We start from the raw sequence: 24,394 nt of genomic DNA on the forward strand, positions 1-24,394 counted from the left end.
CCCCCCCCCCCCCCCCCCCCCCCCAAGTGGTGGGGGGCATATAGATTTGCTCTTGTCCGTGCATCTGTGCGTCTGTCTGAAGTTCATGACACGCCTAGCTTAATAAGTATTTTATATAAATTGATGAAACCTTGCATGAGTCTTATTCATGATATGAACTTGCGCACCTCCTATTTTTCGTCTGGCTCCGCCCCCTAATTTTAGAGTTATGGCCCCTGAAATAGTAAAAAATGCACATTTTCACCTTGTGTCACGCCTAGCTCAAAAAGTATTTGATATAGATTCATGAAACCTTGCATGAGTCTTAATCATGATATGAAATTGCGCACCTTCTATTTTTCATCTGGGTCCACCCCCTATTTCTAGAGTTATGGCCCCTGAAATAGTCAAAAATGCACAAAAAGTATTTGATATAAATTGATGAAACCTTGCATGAGTCTTAATCATGATATGAACTTGCACACCTCTAATTTTTCATCTTGGTCCGCCCCTTATTTCTGGAGTTATGGCCCCTGAAATAGTCAAAAATGCACATTTTCACCTTGTGACACGCCTAGCTCAAAAAGTATTTAATATAAATTGATAAAACCTTGCATGAATCTTAATCATGATATGAACTTGTGCACCTCCTATTTTCATCTGGGTCCACTCCCTATTTCCAGAGTTATGGCCCCTGAAATAGTCAAAAGATGCACATATTCACCTAATTATGTGCCTCACTCAAAAAGTATTTAATGTAAATTCATGAAACCTTGCTCGAGTCTTTATCATAATGTGCCCTTGCACACTTGGCATTCTTCTTGAGAATTTTAGCGTTTATTGCAGAGTTATGGCCCTCGAAATAGCCAAAATAGTGGATTTTTTGTTTGTGATGCTCATAGCTCAAAAAGTTCATGGTATAGAATAATGAATCCATTTCATATTTTTTAAGGCTATACCCCATTAAGACTGCAAACAGTTGAAATATTTCCCCATATTTGTGACAAATGTATCAGTGGGGGGCACACCCTGTGTCCAACAGACACATTCCAGTTTCGAATAGTCGAGCTATACTACTCGCCCCGGCGTCGGCGTGAGCGTGAGTGTCACACAAATGTTAAAGTTTGTGTACCACCCCAAATATTTTTAAAGTCCATTGAGATATTGCTTTCATATTTTGCATACATGTTTACCATCATGACCCCAGTCTGTAAAAAGGAGAAGGCAACTCCATCAAGCATTTTGACTGAATTATGGCCCCTTTTCGACTTAGAATAAATGTTAAAGTTTGCGTACCACCCCAAATATTTTCAAAGTCCATTGAGATATTGCTTTCATATTTTGCATACTTGTTTACCATCATGACCCCAGTCTGTAAAAAGGAGGAGGCAACTCTATCAAGCATTTTGATTGAATTATGGCCCCTTTTCGACTTAGAATAAATGTTAAAGTTTGCATACCTGCCCAAATATTTTCAAAGTCCATTGAGATATTGCTTTCATATTTTGCATACTTGTTTACCATCATGACCCCAGTCTGTAAAAAGGAGTAGGCAACTCTATCAAGCATTTTGACTGAATTATGGCCCCTTTTCGACTTAGAATAAATGTTAAAGTTTGCGTACCACCCCAAATATTTTCAAAGTCCATTGAGATATTGCTTTCATATTTTGCATACTTGTTTACCATCATGACCCCAGTCTGTAAAAAGGAGGAGGCAACTGTATCAAGCATTTCGAATGAATTATGGACCATTTTCGACGTAGAATATGCTTAATGTAAGGTTAAAGTTTTACTTATTGCTTATGTTATACTATCAAGCACTGAGAATAGTCGAGCGCGCTGTCCACTGACAGCTCTTGTTTTTAAATGTTGAAACAATATTTCAATGAAACTTGCACAGAATGTATATTGACAAAAGCTTTCATTGAATTTTGTACAGAATGTATATGGACACAAGTGACAGAATGTATGTTATGTTATGTTATACCAGATTATCACTCAGTTTCATTGAAATCTTTTTTTCAAGAACAATTCGCTCCTGGAATGGTCACCTATACATACAGTCCAGCCCCAGCTTGATTCTATTCACTGAGAGACTGACATCTGTAACTTTCTAATCTATATCTATGTTTTTGTGCCCCTCACATGAGTGGTGGGGGCATATAGATTTGGTCTTGTCCGTGCGTCCATCCGTGTGTGCGTCCGTCCATCCGAAGTTCATGATGGGCCTAGCTCGAAAAGTATTTGATATAAATTGATGAAACCTTGCATGGGTTTTTATCATGATATGAACTTGCGCACCTCCTATTTTTCGTCTGGCTCCGCCCCCTATTTTCAGGGTTATGGCCCCTGAAATACTCAAAATTGCACATTTTCACCTTGTGACACACCTAGCTCAAAAAGTATTTGATATAGATTCATGAAACTTTGCATGAGTCTTAATCATGATATGAACTTGCACACCTCCTATTTTTCATTTTGGTTTGCCCCCTATTTTTAGAGTTATGGCCCCTGAAATAGTCAAAAATGTACATTTTCACCTTGTGAAGCACCTAGCTCAAAAAGTATTTAATATAAATAGTTGAAAACTTGCATAAGTCTTTATCATGATATAAACTTGCACACCTCTAATTTTTTGCTGGCTCCACCCCCTATTTTTAAAGTTATGATCCCTGAAATAAAAAAAAGATGCACTTTTTCACCTAATTATGTGCCTAGCTCAAAAAGTATTAGATGTAAATTCAGGAAACCTTGCTGGAGTCTTTAACATGATGTGACCTTGCACACTTGGCATTCTTCTTGAGAATCTTAGCTCTTATTACAGAGTTATGGCCCTTGAAATAGCCAAAATAGTGGATTTTTTGTTTGTGATGCTCATAGCTCAAAAAGTATAGGGCCTAGAATAATGAATCCTCTTCATAAAATATTTGGCTATACCCCATTAAGACTCCAAACATTTGAATTGCTGCCCCTTATTTGTGACAAATGTACCAGTGGGGACACACCCTGTGTCCTACAGACACATTCTAGTTAATCTTTGTAATTGTAGTTCTTTTTACCTTTGCACCTAATGAGCTTGCTCATCTTTTAACAGTCTGTCCCTGATAAGCGTCTCCCAGTTATAATCAGTATTGATTGTTGGGCAGTAGATGTAGATGAAAATAGTGGCAAGTCTTTTATTATACCCCCACAAAACAAAGTTTTGGGTGGGGGTATATAGGAGTGAGCTTGTTGGTCGGTCGGGCCGTTCTGGACAATAACTCATGAAAGGCCTGACAGATTAAATAAATGTATTTACTATCGTTCTCGTTTTAGTTCATTAATTTTCCTTATAAGGAAAGTAGGTTAAATTTATGTACCTGACCTGTGCTTATTTAAGGCACAGAATAGGCGGGAATAGGTTATTCGAGGTTCAACGGGCAAACGGTTTTGTTCTATTGATTTCCCTCCCGCCCACCCGTACGTTTAATTATCATTTTTGTTTTATCTCGCATTTGTTAAAAGAGACTGAGTTTTCATAAATAACAATGCTTTGTTAATAACATGAATTTAGTAAATATATTATTATTTTCCAAAGTATTTGATAAGTTCACGAGCTATGTTTATGTTCTCTCATATACGGATTACATAATAGTATTAATTCACTGTTTGTTACATTCTTTGTCTAAAATTAGAATTCATTATTTGTTAAGTAAAAATAATGTTAAATTTTACTAATTTGTGGTTTAATGGATTCGATGTATACATATACTGTAATTTGCTTTCTCTTTTGTAGATAAACGAATTTTTGTCGTTTACAAGTTGTGAGAGGGTTTACGTTTATATTGGATAAGAGAGGATGGTTTCTGAGACATTTCTTTTATTTATTCTGTTTCTCAACTTATGTTAAGTGCATGGACACAACAACACAATCAGTGTTTTCCTGGATACAGAAGCCATCGGTTGGATGTGGTTAGTGAGTTAGAGTGGTATACTGGGACAGTACTTTGATACATCTTGTATCATGATTTTTCCGTATAATTTATTTGTATAAGTGCATGGACACACTTACCACATTCTGTGGATATTTTTTTTTTCACCCAATACCATTGTGTACGAGTGAATAATATGTTTAATATTTGAAATAAATTAGTTTGCCTGTTGACCACTCCTATCTTTTGTTTGTTGTTTATTATTCAAAGGTTACTTGAGTTAGATGGTAAATTATTTATGTTTGTCTGAATGGAATGAAAGAAAACATAATTTTTGGTGTAACATTAAAAATAGAGGTCAAGTTCGACTTTGAGGTCAGTAGGTCAAAGGTCAAGGTCACAATGGCCCGTAACAGTTAAACGGTTTCCGGATGATAACTTGAGAACGCTTGAGCCAAGAATCATAAATTTTGGCACACACCTGTAACATCATAAAATACAGGTCAAGTTCGACTTTGAGGTCAAGGGTCAAAGTCACAATGATCTGGAACAGTTAAAAGGTTTCCGGATGATACCTTGAGAGCGCTTGGGCCTAGGATTATGAAAGTTGATAGGGAGGTTGGTCAAGACCAGCAGATGACCCCTATTGATTTTGAGGTCAGTAGGTCAAAGGTCAAGGTCACAGTGACCCGGACCAGTTAAATCGTTTCCGGGCGATAACTTGAGAATGCTTAGGCCTAGGATCACCTAACTTAATAGGGAGGTTGATCATGACCAGCAGATGACCCCTATTGGGTTTGAGGTCCAACTTTGACATTGGCTTACTTTTGTGACAAGGGTATATTGATTAATTCTTAATTTATCATAAAAAACGATTTTGATGGGGATATTTTCCAGTGTCTAATTTGGACACCATTCTTTTTAAATTAAAATGCTAGCAGTTTTTTTTAACGGATTCTTATAAAACTTGCAGGACATTATTATTACAAAAGCAGTATTTCTATGTAAAACTTCTGTGAATTTAAGAATTTTTTTTTCATAGTTGTGATCTTGCCCATTTTCAAAATACATATGTGGCCATTCAATTGACATTCTTAAAGTCATAAGTTTTATGTTAAAATAGTCAAAGCAGCTGTTCAAATAGGAAGTATGGTTAGAAAAGATCTAATCGCAATACGGCGCATGAACTTATACGGTCATTGCCATAAAGGGAGGTTATCATAAAGAATTATGTGCAGTATATATCATTTTGGAACATCTGAGACTGAATTCGTTTACTTCCCACTCAGCTTTCAGTCTTTGATTTTTCAGTCATTATATGCAGCAGAACCTGAACCAGTCTCTCCATCATTGACATTTTTAATGACTCCGTGTTACAAATGTTCTTCGTTATAAAATTTTAAAGCCTCAACATTTACATAAACCACATGTAAGTGATACAGTACTCGTGGTGCGTAAACTAGAAAATAATCAAATGATAGTTTAACTTCTCTCGAGCCCCGATACGCACTGGCTAAGTCGTGAATATATACGACGGGCTTAAAGTTACCCAAACAAACAAAAAATGGCCCAGTAAATACTCTCAATAAACACCACCAAAACCATGCTGCACAAGTGAGTTTTAGTACAATAAACACCATCAAAACCATGTTCCACAAGCGAGTTTTTAGTCCAATAAACACCACCAAAACCATGCTGCACAAGTAAGTTTTAGTACAATAAACACCACCAAAACCATGTTCCACAAGCGAGTTTTTAGTCCAATAAACACCACCAAGGCCATGTTCCACAAGCGAGTTTTTAGTCCAATAAACACCACCAAGACCATGTTCCACAAGCGAGTTTTAGTCCAATAAACACCATCAAAACCATGTTCCACAAGCGAGTTTTTAGTCCAATAAACACCACCAAACCATGTTCCAGTTTAACATGCAAATAAGGTAATGGATCGCGAATACAGTTAGGATTTGGAAAAAAGTTACCAGGTAACTTATCTGAATCATTTTCCTAAGCATACATACAATTAGATTTTTATTGTTATGACAGGTTGCATCAAGATATGCACTGTTGAACGATCAAAACAATGTAGAAAAGTAAAGTTTGAATTGATTCGTTAAAATATTAATCTAAAATCATTATGAAATGTTTGGAAAATACGAACTGCACACAATGATAAAAAATAAAAAAGATAGAGGGAAAAATGACACAGAAAAAGAAATGAAGAAAATAATGTAAAAATATATTTAGCTACTCGGGGACCTCACCCTTCAACCGTTGTGCCTCGGATCAAAACGACCTGTCGCCGGTATGAATTGCCGAGCTTTGAATATGATTAGTTTGTTCGAAAGACAGATGCTTGTTGCCGATCAGAAGGTTGTCAATTGCAGCGGCACAAGGGAGTTTAGTCAAAAGATTTTGTCTTTGCTGGGTGTAGTTGGGACAGGATAAATAGAAATGACTGTTTCGACTAAGCCACAACTACACAATGGAGAGTCAATTAGTGAACGCCGATGGAGATTTGCTTCTTGCATTTAAGAATGGATGGTTGTATGTCTGTGATAGAAGGTGGTAAACTATTCCATTCCCGTATTACAGAGGGTAAGAAAGCTGTTCTATAGAACCCTGTCCTACATGGTATCAACGGTAACCCGTGAAGGTGTCTAAATTCAAACCTATAATCAACCCGAAGAGGAATTAAATTGCGTAAGAAGTTGGGTACTAGTTTATTTTTCATTTTGAATAGAAGGAAAAGTTTATGTTTTCTACATCTTTTAACTAAGGGCATAATACTGGATCCGTTGTAAAGTTTATCCAAGTTACAATATTTAGTTGCGCCCGTAATTTTTTTTAATGCTTCGATTTGAACGGACTCTAGTTTTGATTTTAAACAGTCGGAACTGTTGTCCCAGACGACATCGCCGTATTCTAGTAGTAGACGGATAAACGAGACATATAGCTGTTCAAGATTTTGTCTGGTTAAAAGGCAAAGCAGCGTAGAAGTGCAAGCCGTTACCAGGCTTTATTGACTGTGTTGGATACAGTTATTTTGTGGCGCGTCTTTAAACACATTTGACCAGTTTTTTCAACTCTGGCACCAATGAAGGTTTAAACCAGTAAAAGTCAAGTTAAAAATTCTTTGACTTGATAAAGGAAATTCTTAATGTCATCAATTAACTTTCAGAAAGTGTTTGATTTTACGTCAAAATGAAAGATTTTTGGTTTCAGAAAATCAAAAAAAGTTTTGTTTTTTTCTGAAGTGTGCTTGTGAACCATTCCCGCCCTCTCTGTACTACCAAGCACAAAAGGGGCATATTAATATAAAATATACAAATATGTAATAATCATGTAAATTTGATATAATGTACTTAATTTAAGTTAACATATACCCAAGAGCATTTATAAACAAAACAGGACTTAACCTTTTCATTTAACATCTTGACTTGGAAGTGAAAGCCTGTTGACAGCATTGCCGGCAATTGCATCCAGCACCATTTTTAGTGTAGCAGTTGCATGATAATTTATTCAAGAGATTGGTACAATGAAGGAGTCTTGACTGACTGTTATGTCTAAAACATGTATACCTAGAAGACCCAGCCTTTTTTCGCTTCCTTCCCTCTTCAAATACCTCTATAAGAGTTGGGAGACACTTTGGTCTGTAAGGGCAAATCTGCTAACAAGTCTGAGACATCCTTCTTTGTCTTTAAGTGATGTCTTCTAATGAGACATCCTTTCCTGCCTTCTAGTGAGTTTGAGACATCCTTCTCCATATTTAAGGCCATTTTATGCTAATGAGTCTGAGATATATTTCTCTTTCTTTAATTGCATGACTTTCAGACATCCTTTCCTCTCTTTAAAGACATGTCTGCTGATGAGTTTGAGGACACATTCCTGTCTTACTCAAAGTTAGGACTGGCCCTAGAATGTCAAATACACACACATGCACAAACAAACACTTTATTGGCAGCATGCCATTATTAAAACTATATAAAGTTTAACAGGGTAGCAGGGTGACAAATTGAAAAACAAAATTCAGAGCATGTCTGCCAATTCGCCTTCTTTAAAGATTGTCTACTAATGTGTTTGTGACATTCTTTCCAGTTTTCAAGGGTATGTTTCCTAACAAGTTTGACAATTCTTCCGTGTCTTTCAGGGTTTGTCTTCCAATGGGTTTAAGACATTCTTCCTGATCTTTAACAGCATGTCTGATGACGAGTACGAGAGGTCCCTCCTAGTTTGTACAGGCATGTTTTATAATAAATTTTAGATATCCTTCTTTGTCTTTTGTTCTCTAATATGTTTGAGGTCTCCTTACCTTTCTGCTTAAGAGTGTGATACACCCATCTGCTAATAAGTTTGAGATATATTTCCCTGTAATTAAAAGCATGTTTTCTTATGACTTTCAGACATCATTTTCTCTGCTCAAGGGCATGTCTGCTGATGGGTTTGAGGGATCACTAAGTGCTTGTCTTCTAACTGTGTAGAGCTAGAGTTCATGAAATTTCATGCATTTCCGAGTGGACAGAAAATATACTGAGCAACAAGAGCACCGCTATGCGGAGCTATATATACACACTAAGGTATAACCTTTGACTACAAAGTGTGACCTTGACCTTAAAGCGAGCCATCCGAAATATGCGCTCTGCACGTCATCTCGATGTGGTGAACATTTGTACCAAGTTTCTTTGAAATCCTTCAAGCAATTCAAGAGTCACAGAGCGGACAGGAAATAAAGTCATGACCTTAAAGCGAGCCATCCAAAACATGCGCTCTGCACATTGTCTCGATGTGGTGAACATTTGCGTCAAGTTCCTTTGCACAAAATTGCTAACAGATAGGCGGACAGGATAGGTGTTGCGCCAATACGTATTGAAACTGGAAGATATGAAAGATATTATATTAATGAAAGACTTTGCCTATTTTGCAAGGAAAACATTGAGGATGAAACACATGTCATCAAGGAATGTCAGTTATATATAGTGATCTTACTAGGCAAGAATTGTTCAGAAAAGCAAGTTCTATAGAAGCGGAATATTTAGGTGTTATATAAAAACGAAATGTTTTATTCATTTTTACAATCATTCATGTTCCATGCCAAGTAATTTCCATGCAAAGTGATAGGTGTTTCCTTTTTGTTTGATAAATATGTGTTCACAAACGTTTGCAATGGCTGGTATTCACTTTGCCTTTTTAAAACACTTTTAACAAAAACACATTTTAAAGAAATTCTAACAACAGAAATAATAATAATCATCAAAGGTAAATGAAACTACAAACAGCTTAGCTGTATCAGTATCATGTTCTTCTTATATGAACCAATGTAAATATTCATGACAGTCTGTAAACAATTGTTTAATCTCTTGTTCACTGTAAATAAGACTGTTTTAAACTTTTAAGTGGCACTGTTTCTGTACTTTTATGTCTATTTTCTACATTCTAGACAATAATGATAGAATTTTAAGTAATAATAATAATAATAATAATAATAGTAATAATGAGTACATTTTAAAGTTATGTCTGGCCTTTTATAGAAGAAGTCAATTTACCTGTCGCAGTCTCTTATAATTCATATATGAATGACATTGTACATTGTATTTGATGCTCATGATTTTTGTTGTGTATTTATGTACTGTGAAGAGACTATAATGTCAAATAAATGTAGTAAAACATGTTTTAAACCGTCGAAGAAAATGCTGAAGGAAATCATATGAAAGCTTATATGAATACAACACGGATAGATGAAATTATATCAACTTAAACAATACAGGAAGTACAAACGTTATTCGAATGTTGAAAATATTCTATCATTGTATCCTTTGATAAAAATATTCTGGGCTTTGTTCATATACTGAAAGGATTATTCTATAGACGTATTTTTATCGTATACACGTGTTCCCGTTCTATAGAAACGTGTTCTTTTATAGATGTGTTTTATATCTTATAGACGTGTTCCTTATTAAGTCGTTTATTTTCATCTTTGTGCTTTTATTTTATAGACGTTATATGAACGTAAATCCTCAAGTTTGATATTTACAGATTAGCAACAGTGACTTGAAAAGATAACAACAGAGACTTGGGTGATGAAAAACTGTAACTGAAAAACCGTGCTTAACACTTGGTCAAATCCGTATTTTCAAAGTGTTTGAAGAAATATATTAGAAAAGAAGTAATAACATTTGCATTGTGAACATGTAGAGTGAGGGAAACAGGTAATAGGATATATTTTTTGTCTGGCTATTTATATTGTTGAATACCAGTGCGTAAATAATGTATACAATACAATTTTGAATAATCAATATGTTATCTTAAGAAAAATATCGGCATTATACGAGGGTCGTGCAAAAAGTTCTGTCATTAGGTCCGGATGTCTTAAGTCCTACGTTTTATTCAAATTATTTTCATTACAAACCTTCAACGTATCCCCCTTTAGCGCAACACATTTTTGTTACCGGATACATTAAAGGCGTTGTTTCTTTTGCTCCTCGGTGAGCAAATGAGGTACCTACCTAGCGCAAATCTTTCTCAAGTCCAAACGCTTTTTCAGATGTGTTTGCACATTGCCTTCTGATATGCCAGTACAACTGGCTATATCTTTCACCGACAATCGCGCATCCTGGCCGACCACAGCTTTTACAGCAGCCATGCTTGCCTTTGTAACAGAGGTTTTCGGGCTACCAGAATGGGTATCACCTTCGACAGATAATTTCCAAGCTTTTAAAGTTTTAACCCACCTACAAGCTGTGCGCATTGAAATGATCTAAGGTCCATTTGTACCATCTAATGTGGCATTTAATATAGCTAAGAATTTCAGTCATTTCGTCCATTTTACAATGTGACAAGTAAATTGGTCAGTGTATATGACTGCATGTATTTCAATTTGAAATAACTCGGTCATTTGAAGAGCAATTTGCATGACGGATGCAAATTTAAACGGATATTGCTAGCTATTGGACACACCATTCAAGTGCAGTGAAGCGCTAAAAATACCTGGGATAAAACTACGTAAGCCCATTAGCGACAGAACTTTTTGCAAGACCCTGATATCACAACCCAAAACAGCCAAACATTCGGTTAAGTCTTAGTCTAAGGGAACTTCTACTAGTTGCTAAGAAATGTTAATTACTGTGTTTACCAGGTCAACATTTTGTTGTTGAATCACAGTCGAATGTTTTGTCTATTAGATTTGACTTTATTTTGTTTGTTTCAGTACCAGTTATTTATTTAAGCAAATACTCAATAGTGATTGATTCTATATTTGTTGTTCACGTTACACGTGTACATAATGGACGTTTCAATTGACATGTTTTGAAACTGCTATGAATGGTTTGAAATACTTGTAAACATGTTATTGTGGTGCAGTTCTTGAAAAAGGTAATAAAGTTCAAGAAAAATGCTTAAGAAGGACAGATTCAAAGAGATCGAATTAGAGGAAAGAAGAATGCTTTACAGAAAGGGAGAAGGATAATTGAACATCAGGAGATCGAGGTAGAGAAAAGGTGATAAAGGGTTAAGGAGTATGGAAGATTAGAAAGGGATAGGAGTAGTTAGGTTAATGTAACATAGAAAGGGAATGAAGCGAGGTGCAGCGAAACAACCAAGACAGACGGGCAATACCACATACAGACGAGCTCCAATAACAGGACACAATAGGAATAAACACGTGTACGAACGGTTAAAATGCGGTAAATGTTGACTTTCACACCAGAAAGGACGATGTCCGGCGCAGGAAGCACAATGCATAAAACGTAAGAAGTGGAATCATTACGCTAAAGTGTGTCGGGGTAAAAGGGTGAACAGTGTGAGTGCGGACACACAAGCAGATCCGTCGGATAATTCGGATAGTTTTATTGACAGTGTCGCAAATAATGACAAACAGAAATGTGCATTTGCTTATATTGAGGTGGTTTCACGTCGAGAACATCGTATATACAGCATATTTAATCAATGAAGCTGGTATTATCTCAGATGTTGCATCTAGTTCTTTTCCTGACCACTCATTATTACTTTGGAATGTTGTTTTGGATACTTATACTGAATCGACTACTATGAACACCTGTAATGTGTCTAATTTTAAAAATGTTGATGTTAGTAATGTGCCAAATGATTTTATGTTTAGATTTTAGTACTTTGCAAGATGTAAATTATACTATATCTAAACCTGAATATAGCTTTAGAACACAGTCAGATATTGATGATGTTTACAATGATTGGTGTAACTTAGTCCAACGAAGTATGTCTGATAGATTACCGTGTAAGATAGTTAAACACGGGTCTAATAATAAAAACGGATATCGTTTTAAAAAAGTGGAAACATGACTTTAGCCCTCATTTCCAAACGTCAAATTCCTCACTGGATCACACTGACAGTATAAATGTTAACGTTGACCTGAATGCAGATGATATTAGTTTTAACAGTCACATAAGTTTGTTGGATGCTAAAAATGCATTGTTGTTTGTAAATCTTTGAGCCCAGACGACCAATTTAATTAAACATTTATCTTTTAATGGCTTGAAGACTTAAAAGGATATCCTATATTCTTTTTTTTTGACGAAAACAGTGAAATATCTTCCTATCCAAATAATACTAATCCGAATATGAGCTTAATAATCAGCAGTCACGCTTCGTTCCGTATAGAAAAAATACCGTATTAATACATTTTATAAAAATATACGAATCACGAAAATCTCCGTGGATCAAATTTTTAAAAGCCATTAATGGGGCGTTAATAAAGTCCTTGAGTATATGTAACTATCCACACTGTGTGCATTTTAAACTTCCTGCTTCAAATACACCACTTAAAATTTCATATGTGACAACACGAATTTTTTTGAAAACAAAAATGGATAAAACCAAACTGATATCAAAGATATTCATCGTTTACAGTGTTGTAATGATAACAAGACTCAGTGCTCGTAAGTAAATATCTTGCACCTATTGTATAGGGGGGGGGGGGGGGGGGGGGGGGGGGATACATTTCATTATTGATGTATAGTTTTAAAACATATATTAAGTGTATAGTATCATTCTTGTTACGATATAAGTAAAGATACAGACATTGTAAATCAACCCTTTTAACGTGTATTTATTTTGAAATTGTAGATCAGTTAAGAATATCTATATGAGCTAGATCTATATGTCATTTATAATACGAGAAATCGCATGGTTTTATCTAAACTGCAATACGTTAAATAATCGATGTCATCGATTTATATACATACAAACTGTAACTCATCAGATTTTTTTCATACACCTTTAGTGTATTTCTGGGACCAAAGAACCGTAAATTTAAACATTTTAAAAATATGATAAAAATATAAAAAACAATCTTTTGGTAACTAATGATTTTAAGGAAGAAACTATAAAATGACACTCCTAGGCTTTTCCATTTCGATTGAAAATAGTTTTTGACATGTCCGAGATCAACTTGCAACTTGACTTGAAACATATAAGAGCATTTTATTGGCAAGAATAATTGTCGGTTATAAGCATCTACATGTATAACGTTGTCTACCCGTTACGCATACAATGCGCCGAAATTTAAAGCTTTGCGCCGCAGGACACAAAGTTTTGTATACTGTCAACATTTTCAATCATAGATAGATGAAAATGCTATTTTGCACCATTTTATCGGTAGAAAATTTGAAAATTTGTATTCAAATTAGAATTTTATGAGTAAATAGTACCTACCTGACATTACTGGTACTGATGATAAACCCGGACAGATAATAAAGTCGATCACCTTGGAAATATTCGATTGCAGTCGGTTATTTATAAAATTGAACACACCATCTAATAGTTTCCACATACAACACTAACTGGTGTAAATTGTCATGTAAATAAATACAAAATTGGTAAATATTCTGTATAAATAAATGACTTACATTTATCTGTATAAAAAATATTTATCCAAAATTTCTTGGGAAGAGGGTGTGTTTTTTTTTTGCGCATGCTCACTGTCGCCACATGAAGGCCTGACATTGGGTCACTTTTCATTACTTGATCAGGAATGACTGTTGCAGCTTTTTGGGGAAAGTTTCAATATAATCCTACAAGAAAATTTTGTAAATGACAAAGTGGTCGAATTTATCATCAGTCAACCTTCGTACAGTCCCCATTTTACAAACCCCTTTCAGGGCCTCACTTCGTGTGAGTTTGCTAACTAAATATAAATTTGAATTATGTAAAGTTTTAAGCTTTATTTTGATACCAACCATTGATTACAAATTGCAGAAATAAAAAAGTTACAGGTAAAAAACCTCATTTTCTGTTCGGGTTTATCATCAGTACCAGTACCGTAAGGGTTATTCCGTTCGGCACGGCTTTTAACCCGCTCTAAACCGGAAGTAAAAAACTTGACCTTCAGGTTAAAGGTCAGTAATTCAAATCCTTCTTTGTTTCATATAAAAAACGACAACTTCAGGTCGTCTTTACGTATCTTTAGAGAACATCACTTTTTCCTACACCTATTTTTCATGGAAGTTCTATCACAAATTAACGAAAAAATGAAAAGAAAATAGGGGGTTATGTAGTTCCTAGTGAAATGCCAGTCAGTTGTGGTCTGCTACCCTAAAAATGGCGCATATTTGCTCTCGTCCGCGCAATAAACACCTACTTCCGGTTTCGATCTGCAAAACTTGCCATGTGGGGTGTATCAACATGAAAACCGTCTCATTTCATGCAGAATGTATTCTAGTAGTGAAAAATGGTGATTAAAGCACTCGTTCTACACGAATTTGCGCAAAAAATGGGAAAACTAGGATCTATTTATTATGGACTTCTTTCGGAAGCACATTTTCGACCGAATTACTGACCTTATTCCTTCATGGTATAGGCTGATCACTACCAAATAGTATGTAAGCCTCCGCAGGTCTAGTCACAAGTAGTCCAAATATAAATAGTACTAATCTTTTTTCCTTTCCTAGTGCATTTTCTCGGCAGCAACGTGCTTACTTTTACCCTACCGCGTTTCAGTATGTATCACTTTGCATTCTAATGAAATCGGCATGTTCCTATCGCATGCTAGATAAAAATGGCGGCGTAAGAATTTAATGTCACGAAAAGAGAAATTGAAAGAAGCGAAAAGTAGTAAATTCAGCGGGTTGTATTTAACGAACTGTAGTTTTCTTATATAAAAGTTAACACCCCCTTTTCTTTTTGTTTTTCTAAAGTAGCGATCTAGTTCTTTATGGGAATATAAGTGTCTGAAAATCTGATATGCTAGAAAATGTCGAAACACCGTTATGAAGTGAGTGGATTTTATATGAAATAAAGAACAGCTGGATTTAGTGGTGTTCAGCCTATAATCCGTTAGAAGCACCATGTAGGCGTTTAGTTTAATCATATTTTATTGTACAAATATACAGAAACACAAACAACAATCACATGCATCAAATATGTCATACAAATGGGTTGGGCCAAAAGTTATGACAACATTATCGAGGGCCCTTCACAGGGTTGTCACGCTATACATTGCAAAAGTAATGTGTTTTTATGTCACACTTACACATATATACATAAATCAGGAAGGTCTAATACGTATCAGTTGTTCCAGATAAATATAGTAATTTATTATTGCTAAAGCTTTTCAGTAATTAAACAGGTTTGGTATTTTTTTTAAGAAAAAGCAGATGTTAGAAGATCAATTATGAAAAGCAGATAAGGAAAACATAAACAAAAGAAAAACATCAAATATATTGCTTCTGTTCTTCTGTTGCTGCCAACAACAAAGCCACCACTCTGTTACATGTCAATGTCAACAGTGACAACAGTTAAAAAATAAATCAAATCAAATCAAAAATTATTTATTGTCGGAGAGATTTAACATAAGTTATGTAAAGCTTTTTACCGACACAGAAGATGAACAACAGTATCATAATATTTATATCATATGGAACAAGTATCAAATCTTTTACTTTCTTTTATGCATTTATGAACTTCTTTAAAAAGTTTTTTTTTCATTTTGTTCATCTGTTGAAAAATCTATTCCAAATAATAATTTCTTTGCACAAAGAGGATGGAACTGTCTGGTATTGATGAAAAGAGTTCGCCTTTGAGGGCTGTATCTGTTACATGTAAAAAAGAAGTGTTCAGCATTTTCTAGCTCAGCACCGCATTCACATGATGGACTAGGTACAAGATGGTTATTATATAAATCTGAGTTGAGGTTACTGCAGTTATAGCTAATTCTACACTGATGAATTATCTATATTCTTCCACCATTGAGATAAAATGTAGGGACGTAGGGAGGTTTGAAAGCTTCTTTAAGACTTCTTTTAAAAACTGCTAAAGATTGAGATTCGCGTATATCCATATGAAGTTCATTCCAAAGTTTTACAGAAGACGGTATTACAGATTTTGAATAAATGTCTGTTCTTCTTACAACTGCTGCATAATCTATATTATTTCTTAGCCAGTAACGATTTTCGACAGCTAAATATGTAGAAGGGGGAAATAACTGTGTTAGATAAAGGGGAAGTAAATTACTTTTTCCTTTGTATATAAATGTAAGTTTTATTATTTTCTTTCTATCACTAAGCGAAACCAGCCTATCTCGTTAAGTAAATTCTGGATCGACACTGATCTTGTCAGACCTGTTACAACACCAGCAGCTTCATAATGTAATTGTTCAAGTGTTTGTTTTTCATATTCAGTACAATTATCACATACTAATGACGCGTATTCGAGGTAAAGGTAAAGTTTCTTGTTGAACGTGGGTAGTCGAAGAAAGTCCCCACCTGGAATAGATGGAACAACTTATGTCCAGCCGAGCCCACGGCAGGTGTCATATTTACCTCCCCAGCATCCATTCTAGACCGATACTGCTGGAAACAGTACCAATTTAAACATATCACCCAGCACTGAACGCTAGTCGGGATATAAGCCGCGACCGGGAATCGAACCCGGACCGCTGGAAATCAAATCGAGCCATGTTAGAATTTGGAATAATTTTGAGGTGTAGTTGTGTTCGTACCTATGTGGGTTTTTATATTTTAATAACTGAGGCAAAATAAACTAATAACATTTACTCACTCTTCGTTCATACATTACAGACGTGTGTGCATTTCGAACTCTCCTCACAGAGAGCGTGCAGTTTAACCAAGCATGCTGTATATAATATGATACACTAGCGTATACAACAGGTGTGCATATCCTAACGTATTTAGACCTCTTGTTCCTTTTCCAAAGGTATTTTCCGTCCGCGTAGTGACGTCCCTATTTTCACCTAACTTCTCGTTTATTCCGTTTTATATGTCCCAGTGACACACCGTTCGCTCCAGTACCAAAGGTATTATCGGGCACCTGGACTCACCTGAGTAAGTTGTGTGGCCCCCGACTGAAACATTCTATTCGCTTCATTTTTCCACTGACGTTTCAATATATGGGCGGCACCTTTTGCAATGTTGGCAATAGTAGCATTGTCTGTGCTCAATGCTCTCAGGAACTCCCTGCTTGTAACTTTTCTTTAGTGTATGATTACACAGTAACATTTTCATTGTTTCCACGTAAAAACATAAGGAAAATGTGTTGTAAATCTGAAAGAATAAAAAGGATGTGAAAAAAATGTCAATTTTCACCTTTATTGATGGACTTTTGAGGTAACGTTTATTGTTGACTATATCTTACCAAATTGATAGATGTTTTGATTTTCTTATAAATGGTTAGTTAAGATACTATTTAATTGAACAATGAAAACAATTGTCTGAAAATACACAATTAATTTACACTTATATAAAAAAACTGAATACTATAAAGGCGGGTTATACATTTATTATGCACAATTGACAGTGTCCATATTTTAGGGTTGGGTAGACATTAAGGATAGCTTTTAATTGCTTAACTATGCGTTTACCATGTACACTGTTTTATCATGCACAACTTTAAGTTTTACGGATTCTACTTACATTTAAACATTGGATGGCAGTAACAATTTACATGACACTTTTTGGAGAAGGTATATAATAAAAACTGTCTTGTTTGACAGACACTATTTATTAAGTCTGTGATATTATAAAGAGATGTTGAATACCAACATTTGTAGCTTTTGGCGTAACACCCGTAAATATATATTGAAAAGATATAGTATAAAACGGAACAAGATGATGATATATGAAGGTTAAAACGTAACTATAATGTATATGTTTTTCACAGTTGAATGAGTAAGATCAGTTGAAACAATGTTTAGCTATGCATATGGCATGATTATTATAATTAAATAAAAATACCTTAAAATATCACATTCAAAATTGTATCCTTTTTCATAATTTCATTTTGTACAGTTTAAACTATCTGTACATGTTTAAGCCGGCTTTTGCACTTTACTGTAAGTGGTCTATTGAACAACAGTTTTTATGCTATTAGAGGGTGTCATTTCAAAATGTTTATTATCAGAATCACGCACGCACGCACACACGCACATAAACACACTCGTGAGTGCACGCACGAATGATAATATAAATTTAAATCTTGACGTAATTTTCTTACTTGAACAGAGCATGTCGTTAAATATGTGAAAAGCAAGCTGAGAGTTTCTAATTATTGTATTTTACATTCTAGATATATATTTTCAGAAATTGACTGCAGTAAAGTTGATCGTCTGTATATCAAAGACTCTGCTGTCCCAGTGAAAGGACATGCTTTACAACTGAACTGTAATGTCAACAATTTCAAGGACAGTAGTCAAATTATCTTGACGAGAAATGATTTACAAACCAGTGAGCAAATAACACAGTGCATTACATCATATTGTACAAATGTGCCCTTTAAATGGAGGCAAAGTTACACAGTATCATCAGACAACAATGGCGTTTATTTACAAATCAAAAGTCTTAACAGATCAGAAGATGAGAATATATGGATATGTATGAATCCATGTGGAGAAAGTAAAAGTCTTCAATTCACAGTACACAGTAGGTATTGTTTCCTTCCGATATTTTTCGTAACTGTTAGCCAGCACATTGAATTGTTTAGATAAACGAAGACATTAGTAAAAGAAATATATCTAAAATTGATTTGAGCTAACAAGTCATCACAAGTTTTATAGACTCATATTTTGGCCATGATGTCATTTTTTATACGGCGGAAAAATAATTTTATGCAAGATACACGTGCACTTTACTGCCCGACACAAGTCGAAATAAATACAAAACTATACAAAGTCAGTTAAAACGAAATGTATACAGGGAATAAATCACATGTATACAGGGACAGTGTAACGTCAATTTGTAAGATGCACACTATAATCCAAAGCTTATTAATAGCATTGCGATGTCAACGACAAATAACAGTGTTCAGCGGATCAATCAATTTCGTGATATGCGGTTAGAAAAGTTAGTATTAAGTTAAATGTTTATAGAAATTAAACGGACTTCAGAAATGCTATTTTGTGAGCATTGATGGCGGGACAGTTGTTAATTATAACGTCTTAGCTTGGAAATACGCTTCGTAATATTGCGCCGCCATAATCCAGAATATTAAAAATATGTTTTTATAACAACACGTTAATTCCTAAAAGTATAATAGATATATAATACAAAACATATTAATATAGATAAAAATGAAAATTCACCAAACATGTGAAATACAATATATTTTAAGTAGTTTTGTTTTGCGTATTTTGAATAAAACGTCGTAGAATGTTTTATATCAATTTTCTGTAATTCCCAGGAAGAAGTGCCATAGCGTTTATAAACAAATACAAAATGGTTAGACCCGAAAACAAAAACTGATCGCAAAATAGCAAAAATAGAAATCTACAGACCGTCTAACACGTTGCAGGCTTGGATTATCTGTTTGACAGTTTCTGTAATATGCGGGCTCTATAAAATCGGATCCGCTCTCTAAAATCATAGTGTGTTAAGTTCTTCCAATTGTTTTCTCGTTTATAGCTTTTAGTCTCCATTTGGCCTTAAATTTAAATCCAATAAAAAAAAAACAATCATAAAACTAATGTGACACTTTGTGTATGCTACACCTAATTTTAAATATAATTACAAGAACTAATTGGAAACGACTGAAATTTTTACGACGACCTTCTGTGATGTTACTCTTGCAGAATATGTAAAATGATACGGAGCCTGACCAGTAAGGTCTACCGTGCGTTCCCAAACTCTTCATGAGTACAAGTTTTATTTGGTCGGACCAGCCGAGTCAGAATAGAAACGTTTCTATGCAAAGCCCGTTTTAACTGTTTGTATAGCAACTGTTCTTTTCATGCATTGGTAATACGTATATTTGATACAGTCCTAGCCTCGCGGATATTTCCGGTGTTTGTGATCCCCGCGATTAAACCCTAGCACGGACATTTTCCCGAGGTACGGGGAGGTGAGTTTTCTGTAAGCATCCCGTACTATGTTCTACAGCTTCATCCGCGAACAAATGCAATACTTCGATCGTACTGTGTTGCGCATACAAATCAGAGTGCATTAACTGAATAATTTAAATAACATCTACCTTTATACAACATTATGTCATTACAAATCATGATAACTTCTATAATAATTATTGAATGTTTTATATATAAGACCGTGAAATATCATATTGTAATGCTCTTGCTTAGAAACATTTATGTGACCTTTATATTTGGGCAATGTCTTAAAATGAATGAAACTATTTAGACAGATAGAGAAATAGTTTGATTAGAAAAGTTGCTTCCCTTTGTTCTTACTGGCAGGTGCCAGTTTCGTATTGTGGCCCGAATACTTTGTTTAGAGTCATACCGACACAATTAAGGTCATATGGAGACTAAAAAGAGACTAAAAGCTTTAAACGAGAAAACAATTGGAAGAACTAAACAAACTATAATTTTAGACAGGGGATCCGATTTTATAGAGCCTGCATATGGATGAATATTGTAGCTTACTATCTTTTGTTTGGGACATACGTTGTTCGAACCAGACAGGCGTAGAGACAGGAAATGTTGAAAAGAGTCGCAGACAAAACATGAGCCATGGACAAAAGGCCTGGATGTGACATTATTATAGCTTCTAAAGGCTTTGTCGCCTAGATAATACGGTTGGATAAATGCCGTCTGGATTGAATCGAATGGTAATGGAGCAAAACTCCCGGGAATAGCGGTAGATGTAGGCTCTTTATGAGATGACTGGAGGCGTTTGGCGTTTTTTTCACAGCTTAGCTGTTGGCCTAATTTCAGTCTCTGAATTGCTTGCTAAATAGTAAGCAATGTAGCAATTAATCGTTTTGCCTCGGATATATTGGCAAAACGAACAAGTGTTTGGCAGTGATTTCATTGCACTACAAGATAAAATCTGTAAAAAGAGCCTTTGGAATCAAAGAATGCATAGAATGCAACCAAGCACCATAATAGCCATTTTAAAAATAATGACAATCGTGCGCGTCCGTAGCTGTTTGAAACGCAAGAAACTCGTGTTTTACATTGATGATACCAGAATCCTTTATAATCCTGAAAAGGTGAACACAAATCTGAAATTAGAGCGTACATAAAAGTACGGTTTTACAAAGCAGATACTCAGTAAATTGCATACTTCATAAGTCTGCAGTATCTGAGAAAACTGTTTAAAGGTGGGTATGCAAATTTAAAAATGGTCAGGCAGAGACAGGGTCAGTCCTGGCAGGCCCAAAACAGCATTCGCGTCAAAGAATATTGCTGCTGTCTTATTGGTGAAAACACTAGGTACACGGTGTCCGAAATAGCGTATTTTGACATGTCAACGATGAGAACTCATGAGATTCACAGCAAGCACTTGAATTAAAGAAAGGCTGTCGAGGGGAAATGGCTAATAGGGTTTAACATGCGTAAAAACGCTAGAAAAAGTCTCAAATTTAGATGATCGCATAATGTCGTAGCTCCTAACATATACTTTTATAAACTTCGCGTTGGTAATAGACAGTGGCTGCGAGAAGGTGGTCGTAGACCAGGAATTGCAAAAAGAACTAAAACTACCAAAATGATTTTTTGTTCCATCTTCTTTTACTCTGGTGGTACTGTTGTATAAATTCCTGCGCCGTCAGTCACTGGAAAGTTTCAAAGAGACAAAGTACTGAAAGCTGTTAAACAAAAATACAAAAACAATGCTTCCAAGTAATGGTATTCGCGGTCATCAGTAGATCTATGACAACGCTGCAGCTCACGAAAGTGCCGTCGTCAAACGTTTCTGAGAGATGAAAAATGGTACATATCAGTCATCCCTCTTATTCACCATATTTCTTCCTCCCAAGGCTAAAAATGATGATGACGGCTCAAAAATTAATCGAATATAGCTTTTTGGACTGGCATTTTTCCACAGCACAATTGTCCTTAATTTTAGAATGGCCCTCGTAAAGCTTCATAAAAAAATTCTCCGACGACTACTTTGTTGTTACTGACTGCCAAATTAGTTTGATTAAAATAATCAATAACGTCACTGTTAAAAGCGTTTCTATTTTCATTATATTGCCTTCTCTATTTCATATCTAAATCTCTTTCGATCTTCATTTCTTTCCCGAGAGAAATATTTTACCGCGAGCCACTTCTTTCAAGTTCCTAACGTCTTGCCTTGTAGTAAAAGCTGTATTGATTTAGAATACATGGCTGAATCGTTATCGATCTGTAATGACCGATAAGCATGTTAAAAGTCAATTGTCTAAGCACTGAATGTTCACAAAATTGGACGTGCTCGCTACAGCTTGAAAACATATCTAAAATCAAGTTCCATCAATAAGATAAATTTTGTCTTGTTAATTTTCTTGAGTGTAGACGAAACATCAATTAACAGTATTTCGTCAATAGACTATCCTGCCGTTTTACTTCAGTTTTGACCGATGTAGGAGATAAAAGTAATAGAAGCAGTTAGGACAAATATCACATTGGAAATTTAAACAATTGTTCTTGTTTCAGCAATTTGTAAATGTCCTAAAGAGTGTTCATTATACAGATCAGTTACACCAAAAGAAGCCATAAAACCCATTTTTTTCAGCTGTTCCACAACTGCTACAGTTTGACAATCCGCCAAGCCAGGACGAGGATCTAGTCCGTAACGCTGTAACCCTAAAATGTAGAACAGGATGTACCTATCCACAGCCATCAGTTACCTGGTTTTATAATGAGGTAAATATTACAGTATTTTAATTATAGCTTGCCAATATCTGCGAAAATTATAACTCTGATGGCATTTCCTGTGAATGCTCGGATATTTATATAAAAGTAGTTCTTATTAGGACCGGAGCTTTCACATCTTACGCATTATGAGGTCACAAAGGTCAAATAATTACATTCGCAAATAAATTATACCACTGTACATTAACGTTATTTTCATTTACCGCCTAAATTTGGGTTAAACAGTATGCCTTAATATTAATGCTTAAGATAATTTATTGATAAAATTAAAAATGTTTATTGCATATTTATAATTGTCTGCATATATATATGTACATACAGCGTAAACATATTTTTCATATTCCCCGATTTTAAAATTGACAATACTCTGTTCTAATATCTGTCGCGTAAACATCGATGAAATGATTACATCGATTTTCATGAAAGTCGCCCATATGCAAAATATATATAACTACATTTTTGCGGGACCGATCTCTTTATAAGAGTTATAAACGCTATAATCCATCTTCCATAGTAAGCAACAGTTGCAGAAACTTTTCTTCTGAGTGTACTTGCTTCTTAATCACCCAAGCAAATTTGATATCAACACTTGTGACAAATTAGAAAAAGTGGAACCACAGCTCGCCCAACACGACATAAATGAAATTGTTGAGGCTCGGTTTGATTGAGCCTGCTCACGGACGGTAGTGGAAATACAAGCTATCGTCCACGCCCTCTAGCCCCGGGTTGAGCAAACCTCAACATTTACAAATGTTGCAAGTGCCGAAATGAAATCTAGAGACAGCCGTAGGTGGATTCAAACAGCGGTATTCATCCATGGAACTTTCACAGAGTAGAGATTTACCCTAAGTCTTCTTATCGCAAGGTAAACAATCTAATTATATGGTGAAATTGTTGAGTGAACACCGTTTCTTAATTCTAATCCTGCCCGTGTTATACCAGTGCAAAGGAAAAGTAACCTATCTGTGATAAATGCAATGTATGATTACACAGTTATGCATCTAACAGTCTTGAAATTAATTTCTTCGATTTTCTCATATTTCAAGATATTTTTCCCATACTTTGACGCATATGGGTAGCCTTTTCAACATATTTCACCTTGTGAAATTCTGTGGGTTTTGACTTTTTAAAAAAAATCGTCTGTTTGTTGACAAATTTCACCACAAAAAATGTCCTACTTTCCCTAGGGCAATCAAATATTTGATCTTTACATAGTTTTGTATTAGACCTTTATCACGGACACGGACATGGAAATGTAAATGTAAACTTACTCTGTACAGTGGTCAAATTGGTGGGGTTTTCTCAAACATATTATTGGAATCATGGTAACTTATTGTACTTAGTGTGTATCGAGAATATGTATAATTATAATTACAGCGCATCGTCTTTTAAATTGTGTAGAGGTAAAGTTTAATCCTGTAAAGTTGCATGC

General features: G+C 35.2%; 1 protein-coding gene across 2 annotated transcripts in view; it reads left to right on the forward strand.

Moving 5' to 3' along the window:
• Nucleotides 1–12,644: 12,644 nt before the first annotated feature.
• The window catches only part of LOC123561312 (uncharacterized), a 44,046-nt gene continuing 32,296 nt past the window's right edge, over nt 12,645–24,394 (forward strand). For both annotated transcript variants that reach the window (XM_045353587.2, XM_053553355.1), the window contains exons 1-3: nt 12,645–12,802; nt 18,458–18,796; nt 22,823–22,953. In XM_045353587.2, coding sequence (XP_045209522.2) covers nt 12,730–12,802; nt 18,458–18,796; nt 22,823–22,953 — 543 coding nt within the window. In that variant the 5' untranslated portion in view covers nt 12,645–12,729. The remainder of the gene's footprint in view (nt 12,803–18,457; nt 18,797–22,822; nt 22,954–24,394) is intronic.

The sequence above is a fragment of the Mercenaria mercenaria genome, chromosome 10 (assembly GCF_021730395.1).
Source record: "Mercenaria mercenaria strain notata chromosome 10, MADL_Memer_1, whole genome shotgun sequence".
NCBI classification, from domain to species: domain Eukaryota; kingdom Metazoa; phylum Mollusca; class Bivalvia; order Venerida; family Veneridae; genus Mercenaria; species Mercenaria mercenaria.